The sequence below is a fragment of the Chiloscyllium plagiosum genome, unplaced genomic scaffold (assembly GCF_037043375.1).
Source record: "Chiloscyllium plagiosum isolate Xiang-an unplaced genomic scaffold, Cpla_swu_hap1 HiC_scaffold_45, whole genome shotgun sequence".
NCBI lineage: Eukaryota > Metazoa > Chordata > Chondrichthyes > Orectolobiformes > Hemiscylliidae > Chiloscyllium > Chiloscyllium plagiosum.
The window spans coordinates 2,885,608-2,906,768 of NW_028270183.1; the positions used below are offsets into that span (position 1 = coordinate 2,885,608).

At 40.9% G+C, this 21,161-nt stretch overlaps 2 protein-coding genes and 1 pseudogene across 2 annotated transcripts; 2 read left to right on the plus strand and 1 right to left on the minus strand.

Annotated features, from left to right (window-relative positions):
* Positions 1-804: 804 nt before the first annotated feature.
* Positions 805-1,731, plus strand: LOC148136382 (SCAN domain-containing protein 3-like; annotated as a pseudogene).
* Positions 849-20,812, minus strand: LOC122552306 (kinetochore protein Spc24). Its single transcript, XM_087983148.1, has 6 exons — positions 20,729-20,812; positions 17,302-17,466; positions 16,406-16,551; positions 11,879-11,982; positions 8,756-8,832; positions 849-6,644 (listed from the first exon to the last, which is right to left on the minus strand). Exons 2-6 carry the CDS (start codon positions 17,462-17,464, stop codon positions 6,538-6,540), a joined length of 597 nt encoding a protein of 198 aa, XP_087839274.1. The 5' UTR covers positions 17,465-17,466; positions 20,729-20,812; the 3' UTR covers positions 849-6,537.
* On the plus strand, positions 1,837-2,580 carry LOC148136383 (protein FAM200C-like). Its single transcript, XM_087983166.1, has one exon. The coding sequence runs from the start codon at positions 1,837-1,839 to the stop codon at positions 2,578-2,580; it is 744 nt and encodes a 247-aa protein (XP_087839292.1).
* Positions 20,813-21,161: the final 349 nt, after the last annotated feature.

The following is a 21,161-nucleotide window of genomic DNA, read 5'->3' on the forward strand; positions in this document are numbered from 1 at the left end:
TACATACATAGGCCCATAAATATCAGGTGAACAAATGGATACACAAACAATGGTATTCCTGCCTCTTTGAAGAATGCAACATAATCATTTACCTCCATTTAGACTTTCTCAGCATTATCAAGTATTTTAAGATCCTCGACTAAACATAAAATTATTTGATCATTTAATTGTGTTGCTACTTATCGAGGCTTTGCTGTGGATAAAGTGTATGCTACATGGAATAGTGACAGCATAACGAATAAACTTTAACACACTTTTGCATCATGATCTTGAAAATAAATGCTAAGTAATATAAATATCTTTGTTATGAAAAGTGATTGTGTAGATCAGTGTTTCTCAACAGTGGTGGAAGCGCCCCCTGAGGAGCATTTGCCTTCTTCGGTGGGCGTTGAAGTCAAAGTGGGCACTGAACGACTTTGTAGAGAGCTTACCAATTACCTTGAAGGACATCGCTGTGTGCAAATGGATAGTCGCATAACACGAGTCTGTTATTTTCCCTGCACCCATGGAGGCATGCACTCTGATTGGTTGCTGCGCTATTATTGATAGTCTTCTCTGTGAATGGTAAACTATTTGAACTCGTTCGCAGTTGGCATTGATTCTACTGCCGAGATCAATATCACCTAACTCGTGTCGCTTCTAGGAAGACGAAACGCAGCTTTTCAACTGTTTTACCAGGTGGTAGAATGAATACACATTACAGCTAATTAGCCAATCAAATTTTGCCACTTGCCTGAGCATCTTAAAATTATCGTGATAAGATAATACTATTGATTCCATCAGGGTATTCGAGTGAGTGTAAAAATGGCCTCATTGAGTAAGAAAAAATGCAGGCAGAATAGCATGGACTATTTGCAATATGGCTTTATTCAATCTCCATCTAATAAGCAGTTACCACTGTGCTTGCTCTGTGAACAAAGTTTTTCCAACGAGGCCATGAAGCCTTCCCGTCTTATTAAACATTTGAAAAAGAAACACAGTGACAAAAAGGACAAAGATTTGGCATATTTTCAAACATTAAAGAAGAAATTCAATCAGCGACCGATTTCCACTGCTTTTTCAAAGATGGGAGCCACAAATGTGGATGGCCTTGTGGTATCATACAACATAGCGAAGCTAATTGCAAAATGTGGTAAACCTCTTTCAGTGGGTGAATCGTTGGTGCTTCCAGCTATTGCCGAAGTATTACTAACCGTGTTACGTTAGGAACCATCGATGACTGTCAAGCGGATTCCTCTTAGCAATGATTCCATAAGAAGGCACATCAATGAAATGGCCTCAAATGTTGAGGATAAATTATGTTCCTTTTGATATCGAAAGAAATCACCTTACAAATTGATGAAAGTACTATATGCGGAAATCAAGCTTTACTTTTGGGGTACGTACGTTTCATCAACAAAAATGAAATACGAGAAAAATTACGTTTTGCTCTGGATCTACCGACAGATCCAAAGGTAAGACTATCTTCGACTGCATCAAGGATTATTTTGATAAACAATCTGTTCCCTCAAAAACATTGTTGCTTGTGCTACGGATGGCACACGTGCTATGACTGGCCAACATCAGGGATTTGTCGCATTATTAAAGAGAGAAGTGCCACATGTTGTTTTCACAGTACACTGCATTATCCATCGGCAGCATCTGGCTGCAAAAAAACTTAGTGAAGCTCTCAACCATTCTCTACAAGTGGTGATAGATGTGGTAAATTATACAGAGACATGCTCTGAATGAACGACTTCTCCGCCAACTCTGTAAAGATAATGAAGGTGAATTTCTGCAATTACTGCTACACACAAGTGAGATAGCTCTCGAAAGGAAAATGCCTCAATCGTTTCCATGAACTGGTTTGATCCTATCATCGAATTCCTACACAGAAATAATGAAAACCTTTGTATGAAAGCCGAAACTGTAAAACACGACTGTGCATATCTCGCGGATATATTCGATAAGTATAATTCGCTAATCATGCAGATACAAGGAGGTAATGTGAGTTTCATAAAAGCAAGGAATGCTGATACATCCTTTATTACAAAACTTGATCTCTTTCATCAGAGTATCAGTCGCCGTGAGTTTTACCAGTTCCAGAGTTTAAACAATATCGCGGAGGATGTTAGTGATGATCAATTACTTATCTACTCAGCTCACACTCGTGTACTGCAGGATGATATGAAAATACGATTTGCAGATCTTATCGAGATGGAGATCCCTACATGGCTGACTGACCCCTTTATCTCATGCACAGAAGAAATGGATATTCGCCTTCAGGAAGAAATGATAGAGCTCCAAAATGACACTGCAATGAAAATTCGGTTTTCACAAATGGGTGAGCCCCTGTTTTGGATTCAAGATGCCACCCTATGTCGTTTCCTGCTATTAAGCGAAGAGGCAAAGCGGTTTGCACTATCATTTCCTACCTCTTATTTGGTTGAGAAAGGATTCAGTATCGTTGTCAGAATACAAGATAAGACCCGCAATCGCATGGATGTTGTTCAGCGTGGTGACCTGAGATTGCTTTTGACAAAAATTGAACCAGATGTATCTGATTTAGCAAGACAACATGAATCACAAGGATCACATTGACTATTTTGCTATCACAGACTAAATTTTCTACAGTGAGCCAAAGGTAGGTGGACAGTAAGAACAGTAATTAATGATAATTTATTTTTGTTGTATATAAAACATATTTTACAAAAAATTTCCGTTTCCAGCACTGCAGTGTATTGCAGTTATATGTGCAAAAACAGACTGGTAATTTGGGGGTGTTGCATGATTTCAAGGATAAGAAGGGGGCGTTGAATACGGAAAGGTTGAGAAACACTGGTATAGATCAAATGGTTTGATAGATAGAAAGAGCAAAATTCAATATCAGTGAGAAAGCCAATAGGGAGTTCAGAAGATCATTCTTTATCCAGGGAGTGGTCAGAACGTGGAATTTACTACTATGAGTAGTGGAATGGATAGGATAGATGCATTTAAGGGGAGACAAGATAAAGATATGAGGAAGAAATGAATAGTTATGCTGACAGACAAATGAGGCCAAAGGAAGTTCAAGTGCAGCACAAAATGCAGTATGTACTTAATTAGGCTAGATGATGCAACAGTACCTGGTGTCATTTAATACATGGACAATATAAGACTACTATGCTTTCTGAATGCTGTTTTTCATGTGACATGAGCATGATTGGGAAGGATAACATTTACTGCTCACCTCTAATTGCCCTAGAGATAGTGTCAAGTTCCTACCTTCTTGAAAAGCTGCAGTCCATGTAATCGAGACACATGCACAGTGCTATTAGAGTGCAAGCTCCAGAAAGCTGCACTGAAGTGGACATTGCATGCAATGCAGTATTTCAAAAAGCAGGAAGATAGCTCCAAGTCAGAACGGTAGGTGATGTAGGCTGTGATGTCTCCATGCATCTATTTCTGTTATTCTTCTAGATGATACAAGTTGTAAATTTGTGTAGCCCTGTTGAAGAAGCTTGGCAAGTTGCAATCCCGTGCATTGTATCACCAAAACATTTTTCATTAATGAAGTTAGCAATAATTACCAATAAGGACCGATTGGTTCAAATAGCCTATTGCCAAGAAGCCGTTGAGTAAAGTAAAACATAAAATCAAAGAATACATTTTAAATATTTGATATCAGATGAATCGTTCACCCTGTAAAAGTGTAACAATACCAAATCAATTATACAAACACCCAATTTTCTATTAATTTCAAGGTTTCTCACCCAAGATGCAAAATGCATCTTCTGAATAATCAGACAAGGCTAAGAACTTGTCCATTGCTCATTAAGAATCTCTAGCAGATTGTACCATCTTGCATTTTAATACTATTACTCTCCACCTTTAACTGCCTTCAGTATGGGGTCAGTCTCAGGACATAACTCTTAGTGGAGAATCTTTGCTAAATGAAACTGGTATTTATATCCTGAATTGTAATATTTCATGAAAAAATGGCCAAATATAAGTTAATTGTGTCTGTACAATTTAATTTGCCTTATGTACGCACATTTGACCAGTTCGTTTCCTCCAGAAGGCTTATCGTTTACTACATTTCCAAGTTTTCCATCATCTGCAATCTTTGAAATTATGTTCCATATAATCAAGTCCAAGTCACTACGATCAAGAAAAATAATGGTCCTAGAACCAAACCCTAATGCCACTATATACTTCTCCCTAAACTGAAAAGCAACAATTTATTATTACTTTGTTTGTAGTCCATTAAAAAGTTTTCTGTCTCTCCTTTTGTTCCTATGACTTTAACTTTGATAACAAATGTAATTTATCAAATATTTATTTAGTGGAAGTCTACATATGCAACAAATTGCACTGCCCCCAGCAACTCTACTGTAAAGAAAATGTTATAACACAAGTAAACCTTCTCAGATTTAACTAAAGAACACTCTTTTAAATTGTATTTCAAAGAACTATTGAATAGAAATGCAATTGAAATTCTATCAAAAATACATAAATTTTTAATACACTTTGGAATACTGCTGCCATGTAATTTTACATCTCTCTCACTTTATTAAATACTAATGTAGCGTTTTCTGTGTAACACTGTAGTCAGGGTTTAATATTAATGTGCTATCAGAGGATGGGAGATTGGAGTACTTTAATTGTGACAGTATGTGCCTATTGCATAGTCATGGCAAGTAACAGAAATGTGGGAGAGAGAATTAAACCTGTATACAATTCGATTATAATAGTTGCTGCATGGAAATGTTTACTTCACTGTTTAAGACCCTTACGTTTTTAAAGCTTTAACTGTTATCCGCCTCCCATTACACTCCAGTTATAACTTTTCCATACCTGCCTCATGAGTCTTTCTTTTTTGCCAGCTTCTATTTGAGCAATTTCCTGGCCTCTTAAGAAATATGTTTGCATCTACTGGTTTTCAATTCTTGGAACAAAACATGCAGGCTAAGCTGAATTCAGTAGGCACAGCAGCTGGAGGTACATGGACTGTATTTTGTCATGGGCTGAAAGATTACTACTGACTGATGTAGTTATGACCCAAACACTTGCAGTAAGCAGCATAGTCCTACTTTAGACAGACAACTTCTTGTAATGGTTATACCTGCTTTCCCTTTGTATAGCTAAATATATTAGATTAGATTGGAATGGATAGATTTTCTTAGCAATTTGCAGCTGTCCCTGTTATGAAATAATCAAGTTAGTTTATGTACCAATCTAGCTGATGGTTGAACAGATTGTGATGTTCTAATAGATTAGATTCCCTACAGTGTGGGAACAGGCCCTTCGACCCAACCAGTCCACACCGACCCTCCGAAAAGCAACCCACCCAGACCCATTTCCCTCTGACTAATGGGCAATTTAGCATGGCCAATTCACTTGACCTGCACATCTTTGGACTGTGGGAGGAAACCAGAGCACCTGGAGGAAACTCACACAGACATGGGGAGAATGTGCAAACTCCACACAGACAGTCACCCAAGGCTGGAATCAAACCTGGGACCCTGGTGCTGTGAGGCAGCAGTGCTAACCACTGAGCCACCGTGCCAAATAGCCACCTTATTCTTTTCTATTTAATAGTGACTGTTATTGATATAATTGCAGTAAAAGTTAAGGGGCAGCATCTCAATCACAGGTGAAAAGTTTGCACCTTGGTAGAACACACCAATTCCAGTCTTCTTTGCTGATGCAAGGTTCCAACTGTTCAACAAACATTGGCTGCCTACAGTTGTCAAATTGAAGTCCAGAGAAGCAAAAGATTATTCCCACAATTATTAAGGGAATAAACCACTTTATTAGAACTGAAAAATATAACTGAGGTAAGCATAGAAACCAGCTTAGGAAAAGGGGGATACAGTTGCAAATATCACACGCTGAGAGATAAGTAGCAGAGCCTCAATATGAGCCATGGTTGCTTATACATGTCACAGTTCTGAAATCAGACATGCACACTTCTAGTGTACTGCATCCAGTTTTTTCAATTTGCTGCACACAATTTTCAGGAAGCCAGCCAATCAGTTTTTAAAAGGAGTAAAACCTAATATGATGCTTACTAATGCTTCATATGCTTGATACTTACTAATCTACAATATTACTAAAGAACAGATAATATTTATCCAAAACAAATCAAGAATGAGATTCAAGAGCGCAGTAGACTGGACTCATGAATCAATGCTAGACAAAACAAATGGACCAATCATTTAAATGTTTTTGTAAAAGTTCACATAAACATAGACTTATTTTGCAAAAAAAAGGAATATAATTTTACAGTATTCTATGATATGGAGTGGTGGCACACAGGTTTCTGCTGCAAGTTCTCAAAAGGAACGAATTTCCAGTTTCAGCAATATCATTACAAAAATCACTGCACATGTTGCCACATGCAAGTCACTCAGGGGATTAGTCTATACTTTGTCAAACACCGCACACTCATGAGTCCACCAGTAAGACTTCCTAAATTACATTTTTCTAGATTGAAGCCATTACTTCAAAAATGTACAAAAACACCAATTCAAAATGAACAGTTCACCTGTTCTCCATACTTGCTCAGAGAACAATTTACCAATCCGTGCTCAACAGGTTCCACAGATAATCACAGATGAAACTCTCCGAGTGCTTGGTAGAGTCTATGTTAATGGGATGTGCTATATCTGTCCCAAAATGAACTGACATAAATAGTTAAGGAAACCATTGCAAACAAAACAATCTCAACAAATAACATACCATTTTCTTCTACCTGGACAGAATTTAATAAAAGGTGGTTTGTGGGTTAAACACAACATCGCTTGATGCATTCTGTTTATTACTATCCATCTCAATTTCTGCTACCTCCAACTAAACAGATAATTTTAAATGCCTTGGCTCAATCTAACTACATGATTTTCAGCATTTTCACTTTTAATCACAGATCAAATTGCTTTTGTGACATTGGTGATTCTTTTCCCATCATTATGAACTATTGCTTTTCACTGATGTGACACTACACACTTCTTTCAAATGCTCTCATATCAATCTTGTATTTCCACTAAGACTGAAGTAATTAAATTCAATTAATCATCCATGGTTGGAAATAAAGTAGCAAAGGTTTCAGCAGACAAGACAGCTGGTTTGTCAGAATTATTTTACATTTTCATTCCTTCGCTGGCATTTTTGCATTCAATTTAAAGTAAATTCCCACATTTCCTCCACAAAAAGAGAAACCAGGAAATTATAGACCTGCTTATTTAACATTTGTTACAGGGAAGCTACTGGAATTTATAATTAAGGACAAAGCAACCAAGCACTAGTCTGAGTTGACCAAACAGACAAACAATGGCCTTTATTAAGCAGGCATTAAAATGAATTGAGAGAGAGTGTAACCAAAGCAGTGGACAGAATACAAGTCACATGCACTTCCAGAAGGCATCTGCTAAGTCTCCAGGAAAGAGAATGTTAGTTAAAATTAACATTATGGATTAGAGGCAAATTACTGACATGATGAACAGATTGGTCAGACAGAAGGTAGTAGAGATAAAGAATATGTACTCAAAAATAAAGGAAGTGTCTAGAGGTGTTCCACAGGGATCTGATGATTTGGAGATGCCAGTGTTGGACTGGGGTGTACAAAGTTAAAAATCACACAACACCAGGTTATAGTCCAACAGGTTTAATTGGAAGCACACTAGCTTTCGGTGCGACGCTCCTTCATCAGGTGATTGTGGAGGGCTCGATCGTAACAGAATTTATAGCAAAAATTTGCAATGTGATGTAACTGAAATTATACAATCAATTTTTCAATGTATAATTTCAGTTACATCACACTGCAAATTTTTGCTATAAATTCTGTGTTACGATCGAGCCCGCCACAATCACCTGATGAAGGGGTGTCGCTCCGAAAGTTAGTGTGCTTCCAATTAAACCTGTTGGAATATAACCTGGTGTTGTGTGATTTTTAACTTTGTACACAGGGATCTGGACTGTGATTTAAACTATTTACTATACTAACAGAGAACCAGTAATTCTCATTTGCCAATGCGGAAAATTGGTGGCATAGTAAGTAATGCAAACAGATGTTTTAAATAATGTTGAGATAATAGATTAACCGAAAGTGGCACTGTGTCTTAGCCACTTAAAACACCTGTCTAGTAAACGGGGCATCGTGAGTTCAAAGTCCAGCAGTACCTTTGCTCTACCATAGCCTTTCAGTTAGAGCTCTCTTGAGGTACAGAGATAGTGATCCTACTCCTGAACCAAGAGACTTGGGTTCAAGCCCTACCTGCTCCAAAGGTGCGTAACTGATTAGAAAAATAAACGTTACTACTAATGAAGGAACCTAAGAATTGACAACCTTAACACTCAGGAGTGAGATAAGGAAACAAATTATGGGAGAAATATCTAAAAACAGATGTTACTTAATTTTAAATCAGACAATAATTTTTTTTTTAAGATAAGCATATTAGGGTATTAGGGAGCTGAGGCAGGTGGACAGAGACAGTCAACATGTGAAAAGGAGCCAGGGAACTGACTTAAGACTGACCATTCAAATCATGTTCCTATAACTCGGCTAACTCCAAGAAACTCTCTCACTTTTGTGCCAAATGCTTTTCCCTCACAGCATTTTACTTTATTGAATTCAAGATTCCTTACACATCATACTTTCAGAGGCTTTATAAAATGAGATTCAACAGTCTTTACATTCCTGAAAAGCATGATAATATTAGCTGATTTATCTATCTCTAGTACTAAAGATATTTGAGTTTTCTCTACTTTAGTTTCAAAGTCAAAAATCAAAGGATACCACCTTTCACAAGAGATGGATCGCTGTCATAGTCCCAAATGATCTTAGTGACTTTATGGAAAATGTGAGCCAAGTACCTGCATGAAATCATATTTGAATAGAACCAATTTACACAAGTCATGACATGATGCTAATTGACATAAAACAATTTAAATGAGAGCAGCTAAGTTGAGGAATGAAGCAGTATACTTTATAACATGTTATATCTTGATTTGATTTGTTATTGTCACAAGTACCATGATACAGTGAAGAGTATTGCTTTCCATACTAACCAAACAAATCATAACTTACATAAGTATGTTAGGGTAATAGAACAGAATACAGAATATAGCGTTACAACTACAGAGCAGGTGCAGAGAAAGCTCAAACCTATGAGAGATCAGTCATAATTCTGATAACAATGGGGAAGAAACTGTTCGCAAATATGTTGATACATGTTTTTCAACTTTTGCATCTGCTGTCCAATGGAAAGGGAGTGGAAGAGTATAACTGAGGAGGGAGGACTCTTTGATTTTGTTGGCTGCTTTCTTAAGGCAACGTGTGTAGACTGAGTCAATGGAGGAAAGCTGGTTTTTGTGATGAACTGGGCTGCGTTCACAAGTCTTTGTAATTTCTTGCAGTCTTGGGCAGAGCAGTTGCCAAACCAAGCTGTGATTCTTCCAGATAGGATGCACCATCTTCTATGGTGCATCTATAAAAACTGGCAGGAGTTATTGTGAACATGCCAAATTTCCTTAGCCCTCTAAAGGAAGTAGAGGCTTTGGTACGCTTTTTTGACGTAGTGTCAATGTGGATGGACCAGGTTAGATTGTTGGCGATATTTACACCTAGGAATTTGAAGCTTGTGACTACCTCTACCTCAGTGCCACTGATACAAACAGAGGTGTGTTCTCTACTCCACTTCCTAAAGAATACCAACTCCTTCATTTTGCTGACATTGAAGGAGAGATTGTTGCCTTTACACCATGCCACTAAGCTATCTATCTGCTTCCTACACTCAGTCTCATCATTTGAGATCCTGAAAGTTTTGCGTTATAAGGAGAGGCTGGATAGGCTGGGACTTTTTCCCCTGGAGCGTCAGAGGTTGAGGGGGTGACCTTATAGAGGTTTATAAAATCTGAGGAATACAGATAAGGTGAACAGCAAAGGACTTTTCCATTGGGTAGGGGAGTTCAAAACTAAAATAATTTTTTTTTTTAAGGTGAGAGATGATAAATTTAAAAAGGATTTGAGGGGTAACTTTTTCAAATAGAGGGTGGTTCATATATGGAATGGACTGCCAGACGAAGCAATAGATGCAGGTACAATTACAACATTTAAAAGACATTTGGACAGGTACATGAATAGTAAAAGATTTACAGGGATATGGGCTAAACGCAGGCAAGTGGATCTAGCTTAGTTTGGGAAACTTGGCCGGTATGGACAAATTGGATTGAAGGGTCAGTTTCCATGCTATATGACTCTGACCCACTATAGTGGTATCATCAGCAAATTTGTAAATGGAGTTAGAGCTGAATCCGACCACACAGTCATAAGCATATAAGGAGTATCGTAAGGGGCTGAGTATATAGTCTTGCGGGGCACTGACTTAATGGATTATTGTGAAGGTAATGTTGTCACCTAACCTTACCAATTGGGGCCAGCAGGTCAGGGAGTCAATAATCCAGTTGCAAAGGGTGGGGGTGGGGTGGAGCACAGTCCTAGGTCTCAGAGTTTGGAAAAGACTTTTGTTGGAACTATGGTGCTGGAGGGGAAGCTAAAGTCAATAAATAGGAGTCTGACGTAAATTTCCTTGTTATTCAGATGTTCCAGGGTGAGTGTAGGGCCATGGAGATGGCATCTGCCAAGAACTTATTGTGACAAGAGGCGAATTGAAATGGATCAAGGCAATCTGGGAGGCTGGAGTTGATGTGTACCATTACTGAAAAAGGGCTTATGGCCGAAACGTCGATTCTCCTGCTCCTTGGATGCTGCCTGACCTGCTGCGCTTTCCAGCAACACATTTTCAGCGTGTACCATTACTAACCTCGCAAAGCACTTCATAATGATGGATGTCAGAACCAGTGGGCGGTAATCATTAAGGCACATCACCTTAGTTTTTCTTTGGTACTGGGACAATAGTGGTCTTCTTGAAGCAAGTGGGAACCTTACATAGTAAGGAGAGGTTAAAGACATCTGCAAATACTCTCGTCAGCTGGTTCTAGGATCGGAGTGCACAGCCGGGGACTCAATCCAGGCTAGTCGCTTTCTCACAGTAGAATAGGAGAAAATGTATTATCTCATAACAGCAAGGTTAGCAAAATAGGTTTTTCTCCTGGATTGGTTTTGTTTTCCAAGCATCAGATGTACCGTTGTTCCCTGGGCACACATTTATTGCCCATGCCCAATTTCTGCTTGGACTCACTGGCTTGCCAAAGCCATTTCAGAGGCCAGTTAACCCCATTGCTGTGGGTCTGGAATTACATGCAGACCAGATTAGGTAAGGACAACAAATTTCTTTCCCTTACAAGACATTATTGAGCCTAACAGGTTTTTACAACAATCGACAATAGTTACATAGTTGCATTAGACTAATTTTTCTTTTTAAAAAAATATCAGACTTTCATTAATTTAAATTTCATATGTGCCATGGTGGGACTTGAACCCATGTCTCTAAAGCATTAGTCTGAGTCTCTGAATTGCTAGTCCAGTGATAATGCCAGTATAGTATCATCTCCCCACACCAGCAAACAATTCTACATTTCTGCCATCAGTTTCTATGACCCACAATCATAGTGAATGATTTAAGAGCAAGTAGCTTTTCACCTTATGAGCTGCATAGAAGTCATAGACTCAGATGTACAGTACGGAAATAGACACTTAGGTCCAACTCATCCATGGTGACCAGATATCCTCACCTAATCTAGTCTCATTTGGCTCATATCCTTCTAATCCCTTCTTATTCATATACCCATCCAGATGTCTTAAATGTTGAGGAGGATAATTTTTCCAAATTGCAATGGAGTGAATTCATCTATGCCAAGAAATATCCTGAGAATTCAAGCATTTGATTTTCTACGTACAGATTCAATGTAACAAAACATGAATATTTTAAGTAAACTTATGCATTACTTCAAAACTTACTTGGTAGAAGGAATAATTACTGTTGTGTCTTCAGCTACCTCTTCTTCTATTTTGGTTATTTCTTTCTCAGTCCTTTCAAGCTCCTCCAGATCTTGCTGTAAAAGTGTGACTTTTGTTTGTTAAGAAAAGGAGCAGTATATAATTGGTTATTATAACAATGCACATGTATGAGCTAGGTACAAAATGTTCCACAAAAGTGAAGGTAAAATTGAGACAATGGATTCACATGGTGGTTCAAGCAACATCAAAATCTGTAAAGCACTTGAGAATTACATTTATATTACAATGACTTAAATAGGCACAAATTATTCAGAGCAGCAATATGCAATAAACTGATTTTGGATGATAGCTTATCAGAACAATGACACACCACTAACATGTTCAATGCAAATACCAAAATGTTTTAAGCAACAACCTGTAGTGGATAATATTTACTTCAATGTCCAAGTGAAGTTACTCCATTCTGCAACAAACATTTTAAACGTTAATCTCCAGCAACGAGTTTAATAAAGCAAAGTTGTTTATAGCACAGTGCTTGAGGATTGCTGAAAAAACACAGATATGCTGCTGAAACTTTTTGTCTTGCACTCATAGACAATTTCAAGTATACCAAATGTCAAAGAAAACACAATTTATACTGAAAGAGACAAGGGTGCTGATGGATTTGTCGAAGCTTTATCAGAGAACACACCAGGTAACAGGGATCACCCATGTTTTTGTCTAATTTAAGAAGGTGTAATAAGAACGCTTGTGATGCAGCAGTAGTATCACTATCTCTGACCCAGTAGGCCTGGGTTCAAGTTCCACCGGCTCCAGAGGTATACAATGACATAACTAAGCAGGTTAACCCGGAAACCATCTAAAAAGATGCAATAGGGCTCTTATGATGCAGTAATAATGTCCTTACTTCTGAACTAGAAGGCCCATATTCAAGTCCTATCTGCTTCAGTAGTCTCTTTATTACATTGTTGAACAGGTTAATTAAAAACAACTAATCTTATAAAGAGGTGTAATTTCCTGCCAACATCATTTTGATTTAGGTGATTTGGTAGTGGGAAAAGTTGTGTGAAATAGCACTTCTGGAAATACAAAAGGTTTAAAAAGAGGGATAGGGCTCTTGTGGTGCATTGGTAGTATTCCTATGAGCCCAGGCAGCCTGGGTTCAAGTCCCAATAGTCTGGAAGTGTCTAATAATATCTCTGAAGACTTACTACTTAATTGGTTGTTTCTCAGCCCAACAATCTTAATTTTCTTGTGATGCATATGAAAGTGTCCCTGCCTCTGAGCCTAGAAGCCCAGGTTCAAGTTCCATTTGCTCCAGAAGTGTGTAAAAATAACTCTGAACAGGTTAATTACATAAGGTATTTAAAAATATGCAAATCCTCCGCATGTTCTATTTGCAGAGAATGGATTCAGCATGTATAATTTCTAGCAAGCCCACTGATAACTCTAAATTATCTTAAGGCAACATAAGAGAGTGAGGGTCAGTGTGTGACCATCGGAGTGGTCAGAGAGTGAGGGCCAGTGTGTGACCCTAGGAATGTCAGTGTGAAGGTCAGTGTGTGACCCTCGGAGTGGTCAGAGAGTGAGGGTCAGTGTGTGATCCTGGGAGTGGTCAGAGGGTGAGGGTCAGTGTGTGACCCTGGGAATTGTCAGAGGGTGAGGGTCACTGACTGACCCTGAGAATTGTCAGAGTGTGTGAAAGTCAGTGTGTGACCCTGGGAGTGGTCAGAGAGTGAGGGTCAGTGTGTGACTCTGGGAATGGACAGGGAGAGGGTCAGTGACTAACCCTGGGAATTGTCAGAGAGTGAGGGTCAGTGTGTGACCCTGGGAATTGTCAGAGGGTGAGGGTCAGTGTGACCCTGGGAATTGTCAGAGTGTGTGAAGATCAGTGTGTGACCCTCGGAGTGGTCAGAAAGTAAGGGTCAGTGTGTGACCCTGGGAACGGTCAGAGAGTGAAGGTATGTCACTGACCCCAGGAATGGTCAGATTGAGGGTCAGACACCGACCCCGGGAATGGTCAGAGAGTGAGGGTCAGTGCGTGAGCCTGGGAATGGTGAGAGAGTGAGGGTCAGTGACTGACCATGGGAATGGTCAGAGAGTTGAGGGTCAGCGACTGACTCTGGGAGTGGTCAGAGTGTGTGGGTTAGTCACTGACCCTGGGAATGGTCAGAGAGTGAGGGTCACTGACTGACCCTGGGAATGGTCAGAGTGTGAGGGTCAGTCACTGACCCTGAACACTGAGCAGAATGAATACCAGCCACTTACCCTGGCATTGTCACTGTATGGTGACTGGTTACTAATTGGAGCCAGTTACTCATTTGATTATTCAATTGCTTGACTCCAATTGTTCATCTTCAATAAGTGTAAGATTTTCCGAACACTTCTGATTCTCTCCAAGCTTCCACCAACTCCCATTTACTTGTCGTCAGATGCTTGGTATATATTCAACCTCCTCTGGCAACCTGTCCGTTTTCCAATTCATCTCCTTCCATGACCACACCATCAAAATCTCTGTAATCTCGGCAAGCCTACAACTCTCATAAGACCTCAGTATTCCTTCATTTCTGGCTCCCTCGCATCCTCAATTTTCATCATAAGCTCAAATAGTTTGATTAAAAACATCTATAAGTACAGGGATATTGCTCAAAATACTTAAAGGGTTCTTTGGTTAATTTCAAAGGCATTTTCTAACTGAAAAGAACAACTCTTCTTATTCACTAGCAAAGCCAATCTAATCCATTGTCTGCTGCGACAAAATGCAAACGTGAATACAAGTATGAAAATTTACTGCTGTTTTCATTAGTGCTAGGGACTTTAGGGGATAATTTAAAGATTAAAAGGATGACACAGAGCTTTTAGAGTTTTGGGGGAGTCATGGACCAGGAAAGGTATGTTTAAGATTAATTATGAGTTTCTGACTGACAGAAGTATTTTTACATCAAGGGTTTTGAGACCGTGGAAAATACTACCAGAAATTAAAATAGAGATCATTTTGACATTTACAAATAGGTTGAAGGAGGGGAGAGTTATAAACTCATTATCTGATGTTTTTTCTCTACAATGAAAAATTCTAAAGTCTTAAACTTTAAGTGAAATAAAAATATTGTGTTTGGAGTACAATTCATTTTGAAGATTTACGCTAACACAGACTGATGAGGTTGAATTGGCTGTTTTCATCCCTCTGGATGTGACTTAATTCTTTCCTAAAACTGATCTTCGTCAGCGTCACGGTGTCTCAGTGGTTCACACTGCTGCCTCACAGTGCCAGGGACCCGGGTTTCAACCCAGCCTCAGGTGACTGTCTGTGCGGAGTTTGCACATTCTCCCCATGTCTGCGTGGGTTTCCCCCGGGTGCTCTGGATTCCCCCCATATTCTAAAGATGTGCAGGTTAGGTGAATTAGCCATGTTAAAATTGCTCATAGTGTTCAGGAATGCATTGGTTAGGTGCATTGGTCAAGGGTAAATAAAGGGTAGGGTTACGGGTTTGGCTGGGTTACTCTTCGGAGGGTTGGTGTGTACTTGTTGGGCTGAAGGACCTGTTTCCATACTGTAGGGATTCTATGATTTCTGAAAACCTTCAAACCATAGACATTTAAAAAAAATGTTGAGATAATATTAACTACATGATTAATTTTATAACAATATAAGCAGCCAAATTGCACTTTCCATATGTGTATACAATTAATCAATTCAAATGAAGCAGGCACAAAGCTGTGCAATAAAAAAATTATCTATCTTTGTTTCACAATTGTTTCCAAAAGATATATATTGCATGTGGTGTAAGACATATCCTCAAACTCAATATCACTATAACTGTACACTTCTTGGTTGAATCACATAACGTGCCAACTATCAATTCCCCTTTCAACAATGAAAATTGTAGAACATTGGTAGAACAAGGATATTGATTAGGCTACTGTTGGAATATTGCATACAATTCTGGTCTCTTTCCTATCAGAAAGATGTTGTGAAACTTGAAAGGTTCAGAAAAGCTTTACAAGGATGTTGCCAGAGTTGGAGGATTTGAGCTACAGGGAGAGGTTGAATAGGCTAGGACTGTTTTCCCTGGAGTGTCGGAGGCGGAGGTTGACCTTATAGAGGTTTACAAAATCATGAGGGGGATGGATAGGATAAAAAGACGAAGTCTTTTCACTGGGATGTGGGAGTCCAGAACTAGAGGCCATAGGTTTAGGGTTAGAGGAGAAAGATATAAAAGAGATCTAAGGGGCAGCTTTTTCACACAGAGGGTTTTACGTGTATGGAATGAGCTGCCAAAGGAAGTGGTAGAGACTGGTACAATTGCAACATTTAAGAGGCATTTGGATAGGAAGGGTTTGGAGGGATATGGGCCAGGTGTTGGCAGTGGGACTAGATTGGTTTGGGATATCTGGTCGGCACGGACGGGTTGGACCGAAGGGTCTGTTTCCATGCTGTACATCTCTATGACTCTATGAATCACTTGCAACGCCCATTCCTCCCTAATCTAAGTAGGCACTTAAAATAAATTTCAGTAGCAAAGGATATTTTAATTCTGCTTCTTTCTGAGTGTACTGCTGTTGACTTTTTTTCCACTGTTCCTGAATCTTCTGCACCTCCAGAAAGCTTTTCTGTTGTTCTTCTCCAATCTCTATAACTTTCAGTGCCACCTTCTCCCGTGTCTGTTGTATTTCTGAAATCAACATCATGTAATTCTCAAAGATCTTGTATTAGACACAGATGTTTTCAAAGGCTTGTGATTTCTAGCCATTAACATTTTCAAGCAACAGGGAGTTGATTCAAAACTAATTTTAAAGTAGCACAGATCATTCACTGCAAACCCATTAGGTTACTTTGAAAAAAAATTGAATTTGAAACAATCAGCAAAGGTAGACAAACTATGCAGTATAAGTTTGCTCAGCGATAAAGATTCGATTAATGTCTTTTTTTAAAAATCAACCTGTACTCAGGATTTCATTTTCAAGGTACGATTATGAATTCTGCACAAGATGGTTTGACTTCACAGAATCGTTAGTGTAGTTTCTCGTTCAGACACCACAGATTGTCGGTGTGCTACCCTCACAGCATCTCTAGTGCTGGAATAATGGTAAAATACTGCGGATGCTGGAAATCTGAACTAAAAGCAGAAGCTCAGCACGCCAGGCACCATAAGGAGAGAGAAATAGTTTCTGTTTCAAGTCCAAAACTATTATTTGAAACATGCTAGTTTCCAGAGTCATTTTGCACTCAAAACAATAACTGATTTTCTCTCCAGATGCTGCCAGACTTGTTCAATTTCCCCAGATTATTGTGTTTTTATCTTTACTATAATTGCCATTCATATCATCACAGCAATGTCAGTTTGCAATGTCTTTTTAAATCATCCATGCCAATTTTACAAATGTATGCTCATTCACCCAATTTCTGAATTGTCACACCTTACCTGTAAGCAGTTGCTTCACTGATCTTTCAAATTCCAGGTACCTATTCAAAGTTTTTGCTTTATTCATCATGGCTTTCTGCAACAGCACTTCCCCATGAGAGCCCGAGAGGATAATCGACATTTCTCCAGCTAACGCCTTAAATTCTTGCATCTGGGCCTCCATCTCTATAAGGGGTAAGAAAAACAGAAAATTTACACTTTAATTTCTTGTTCCATCATTCAATGAAAAGATGTGCAGTCACTCAGATATCAAGTGTTACAATCCGAGGGAATAAGAGAGGAGATAATTTAAGTTAATGATCGATTTTTGAAGGGGATTCTCACGTTTTCTATCTCACTCTTGTCCGAATTCACTCGTTCCCGCCATTTTTGTTTTTCCTCTTCTCTTACAGGGGTTTATCTCTCACATTGAATATTCCTAATTTTTTTTCTCTCTGTCTCGGTTGCTTTTATCTCTCCTCCCTGAGCTTTTTCTCATTTCACTTTTTCTCTCCTCTCCAGGTGCTGTAATTTCTCCTCTTCACGCTCTTCTTCTGGTGTTTTTCTCTCTAACACTCCTCTCCAAGTGTTTTTATCTCTCTCCCCACTCCAGGTATTTTTCTTTCTGTCTGTCTCACTACTCCGGGTATTTTTATCTCTGTCTCGCTCTCCATTTCGGGTATTTTTATCTCTCTCTCTCTCCCCTCTCCGGGTGTTTTTATCTCTCTCTCTCTCTCTCTCTCCCCCCTCTGCGGGTGTTTTTATCTCTCTCCCCCCCTCTCCGGGTGTTTTTATCTCTCTCCCCCCTCTCCGGGTGTTTTTATCTCTCTCTCTCTCCCCTCTCCGGGTGTTTTTATTTATCTCTCTCTCTCTCTCTCTCTCTCCCCCCTCTCCGGGTGTTTTTATCTCTCTCTCTCTCCCCTCTCCGGGTGTTTTTATCTCTCTCTCTCTCTCTCCCCACTCCCGGTGTTTTTATCTCTCTCTCTCTCCCCTCTCTCCGGGTGTTTTTATCTCTCTCCCCCCCTCTCCGGGTGTTTTTATCTCTCTCTCTCCCCCCTCTCCGGGTGTTTTTATCTCTCTCTCTCTCCCCTCTCCGGGTGTTTTTATCTCTCTCTCTCTCTCTCCCCTCTCTGGTTGGTTTTATCTCTCTCTCCCCTCTCCGGGTGTTTTTATCTCTCTCCCCCCCTCTCCGGGTGTTTTTATCTCTCTCTCTCTCCCCTCTCCGGGTGTTTTTATCTCTCTCTCTCCCCCCTCTCCGGGTGTTTTTATCTCTCTCTCTCTCCCCTCTCTCCAGGTGTTTTTATCTCTCTCTCTCCCCCCTCTCCGGGTGTTTTTATCTCTCTCTCTCTCCCCTCTCCGGGTGTTTTTATCTCTCTCTCTCTCCCCTCTCCGGGTGTTTTTATCTCTCTCTCTCTCCCCTCTCCGGGTGTTTTTATCTCTCTCTCTCCCCCCTCTCCGGGTGTTTTTATCTCTCTCTCTCCCCCCTCTCCGGGTGTTTTTATCTCTCTCTCTCTCCCCTCTCCGGGTGTTTTTATCTCTCTCTCTCCCCTCTCCGGGTGTTTTTATCTCTCTCTCCCCCCTCTCCGGGTGTTTTTATCTCTCTCTCTCCACTCTCCGGGTGTTTTTATCTCTCTCTCTCTCCCCTCTCCGGGTGTTTTTATCTCTCTCTCTCCCCCCTCTCCGGGTGTTTTTATCTCTCTCTCTCCCCCCTCTCCGGGTGTTTTTATCTCTCTCTCTCTCCCCTCTCCGGGTGTTTTTATCTCTCTCTCTCCCCTCTCCGGGTGTTTTTATCTCTCTCTCCCCCCTCTCCGGGTGTTTTTATCTCTCTCTCTCCACTCTCCGGGTGTTTTTATCTCTCTCTCTCTCCCCTCTCCGGGTGATTTTATCTCTCTCTCTCCCCTCTCCGGGTGTTTTTATCTCTCTCTGTCTCCCCTCTCCGGGTGTTTTTATCTCTCTCTCTCTCCCCTCTCCGGGTGATTTTATCTCTCTCTCTCCCCTCTCCGGGTGTTTTTATCTCTCTCTCTCCCCTCTCCCGGTGTTTTTATCTCTCACTCTCTCTCTCCCCCCTCTCCGGGTGTTTTTATCTCTCTCTCCCCCCCTCTCCGGGTGTTTTTATCTCTCTCCCCCCCCACCCCTCTCCGGGTGTTTTTATCTCTCTCCCCCACTCTCCGGGTGTTTTTATCTCTCTCTCTCTCCCCCCTCTCCAGGTGTTTTTATCTCTCTCTCTCTCTCTCTCTCCCCCCCCTCTCCGGGTGTTTTTATCTCTCTCTCTCTCTCCCCCCTCTCCGGGTGTTTTTATCTCTCTCCCCTACTCTCCGGGTGTTTTTATCTCTCTCCCCCCCCTCTCCGGGTGTTTTTATCTCTCTCTCCCCCCTCTCCGGGTGTTTTTATCTCTCTCTCTCTCCCCTCTCCGGGTGTTTTTATCTCTCTCTCTCTCCCCTCTCCGGGTGTTTTTATCTCTCTCCCCCCTCTCCGGGTGTTTTTATCTCTCTCTCTCTCCCCTCTCCGGGTGTTTTTATCTCTCTCTCTCCCCCCTCTCCGGGTGTTTTTATCTCTCTCCCCCCTCTCCGGGTGTTTTTATCTCTCTCTCTCTCCCCTCTCCGGGTGTTTTTATCTCTCTCTCTCTCCCCTCTCCGGGTGTTTTTATCTCTCTCTCCCCTCTCCGGGTGTTTTTATCTCTCTCCCCCCTCTCCGGGTGTTTTTATCTCTCTCCCCCCTCTCCGGGTGTTTTTATTTCTCTCCCCCCTCTCCGGGTGTTTTTATCTCTCTCTCCCCTCTCCGGGTGTTTTTATCTCTCCCCCCCCCCCTCTCCGGGTGTTTTTATCTCTCTCTCCCCTCTCCGGGTGTTTTTATCTCTCTCTCTCTCCCCTCTCCGGGTGTTTTTATCTCTCTCTCTCCCCCCTCTCCGGGTGTTTTTATCTCTCTCTCTCTCTCCCCCCTCTCCGGGTGTTTTTATCTCTCTCTCTCTCTCCCCCCTCTCCGGGTGTTTTTATCTCTCTCTCTCCCCCCTCTCCGGGTGTTTTTATCTCTCTCTCCCCTCTCCGGGTGTTTTTATCTCTCTCCCCCCTCTCCGGGTGTTTTTATCTCTCTCTCTCCCCCCTCTCCGGGTGTTTTTATCTCTCTCCCCCCTCTCCGGGTGTTTTTATTTCTCTCCCCCCTCTCCGGGTGTTTTTATCTCTCTCTCCCCCCTCTCCGGGTGTTTTTATCTCTCTCCCCCCTCTCCGGGTGTTTTTATCTCTCTCTCCCCTCTCCGGGTGTTTTTATCTCTCTCTCTCCCCCCTCTCCGGGTGTTTTTATCTCTCTCCCCCCTCTCCGGGTGTTTTTATCTCTCTCTCCCCTCTCCGGGTGTTTTTATCTCTCTCTCTCCCCCCTCTCCGGGTGTTTTTATCTCTCTCCCCCCCCCCCTCTCCGGGTGTTTTTACCGGGTGTTTTTACCGGGTGTTTTTACCGGGTATTGTGAACTTTCTCTCTCGGTTTTCCCGCCTCCCCGCTGTCGGTTTATTCAAAGTTTCCGCTCGAGCCTAACGTCTCCCCAAAGGCCCCTGCTGAACTGACTGACGGAACCGCCCGTTCACAACTGAAGTCAATTTTGTTCGTTTCAACTCCATTAATCTTTGCAAGGGTATTTTCATATTGGTTTATTCATGTTTTATGTCTGAAAATTAAAACGTCTCCTGCTCCAGGGACCTGATTCTGCTGGCATATAAACTGGACACCCATAAAACCAACAAGGGTTTGCATTGAACTGTCGCCTTTAATGTACCGAAACGATCCCAGGCGGTCTCTATGTGTAGAAAGCAGGCAAAATTTATCAAATAGTACCTTAGGTATATCTTATGATTCTTTACCCTTTGGAAGTTTTCAGAATTGGGAGATTTTAT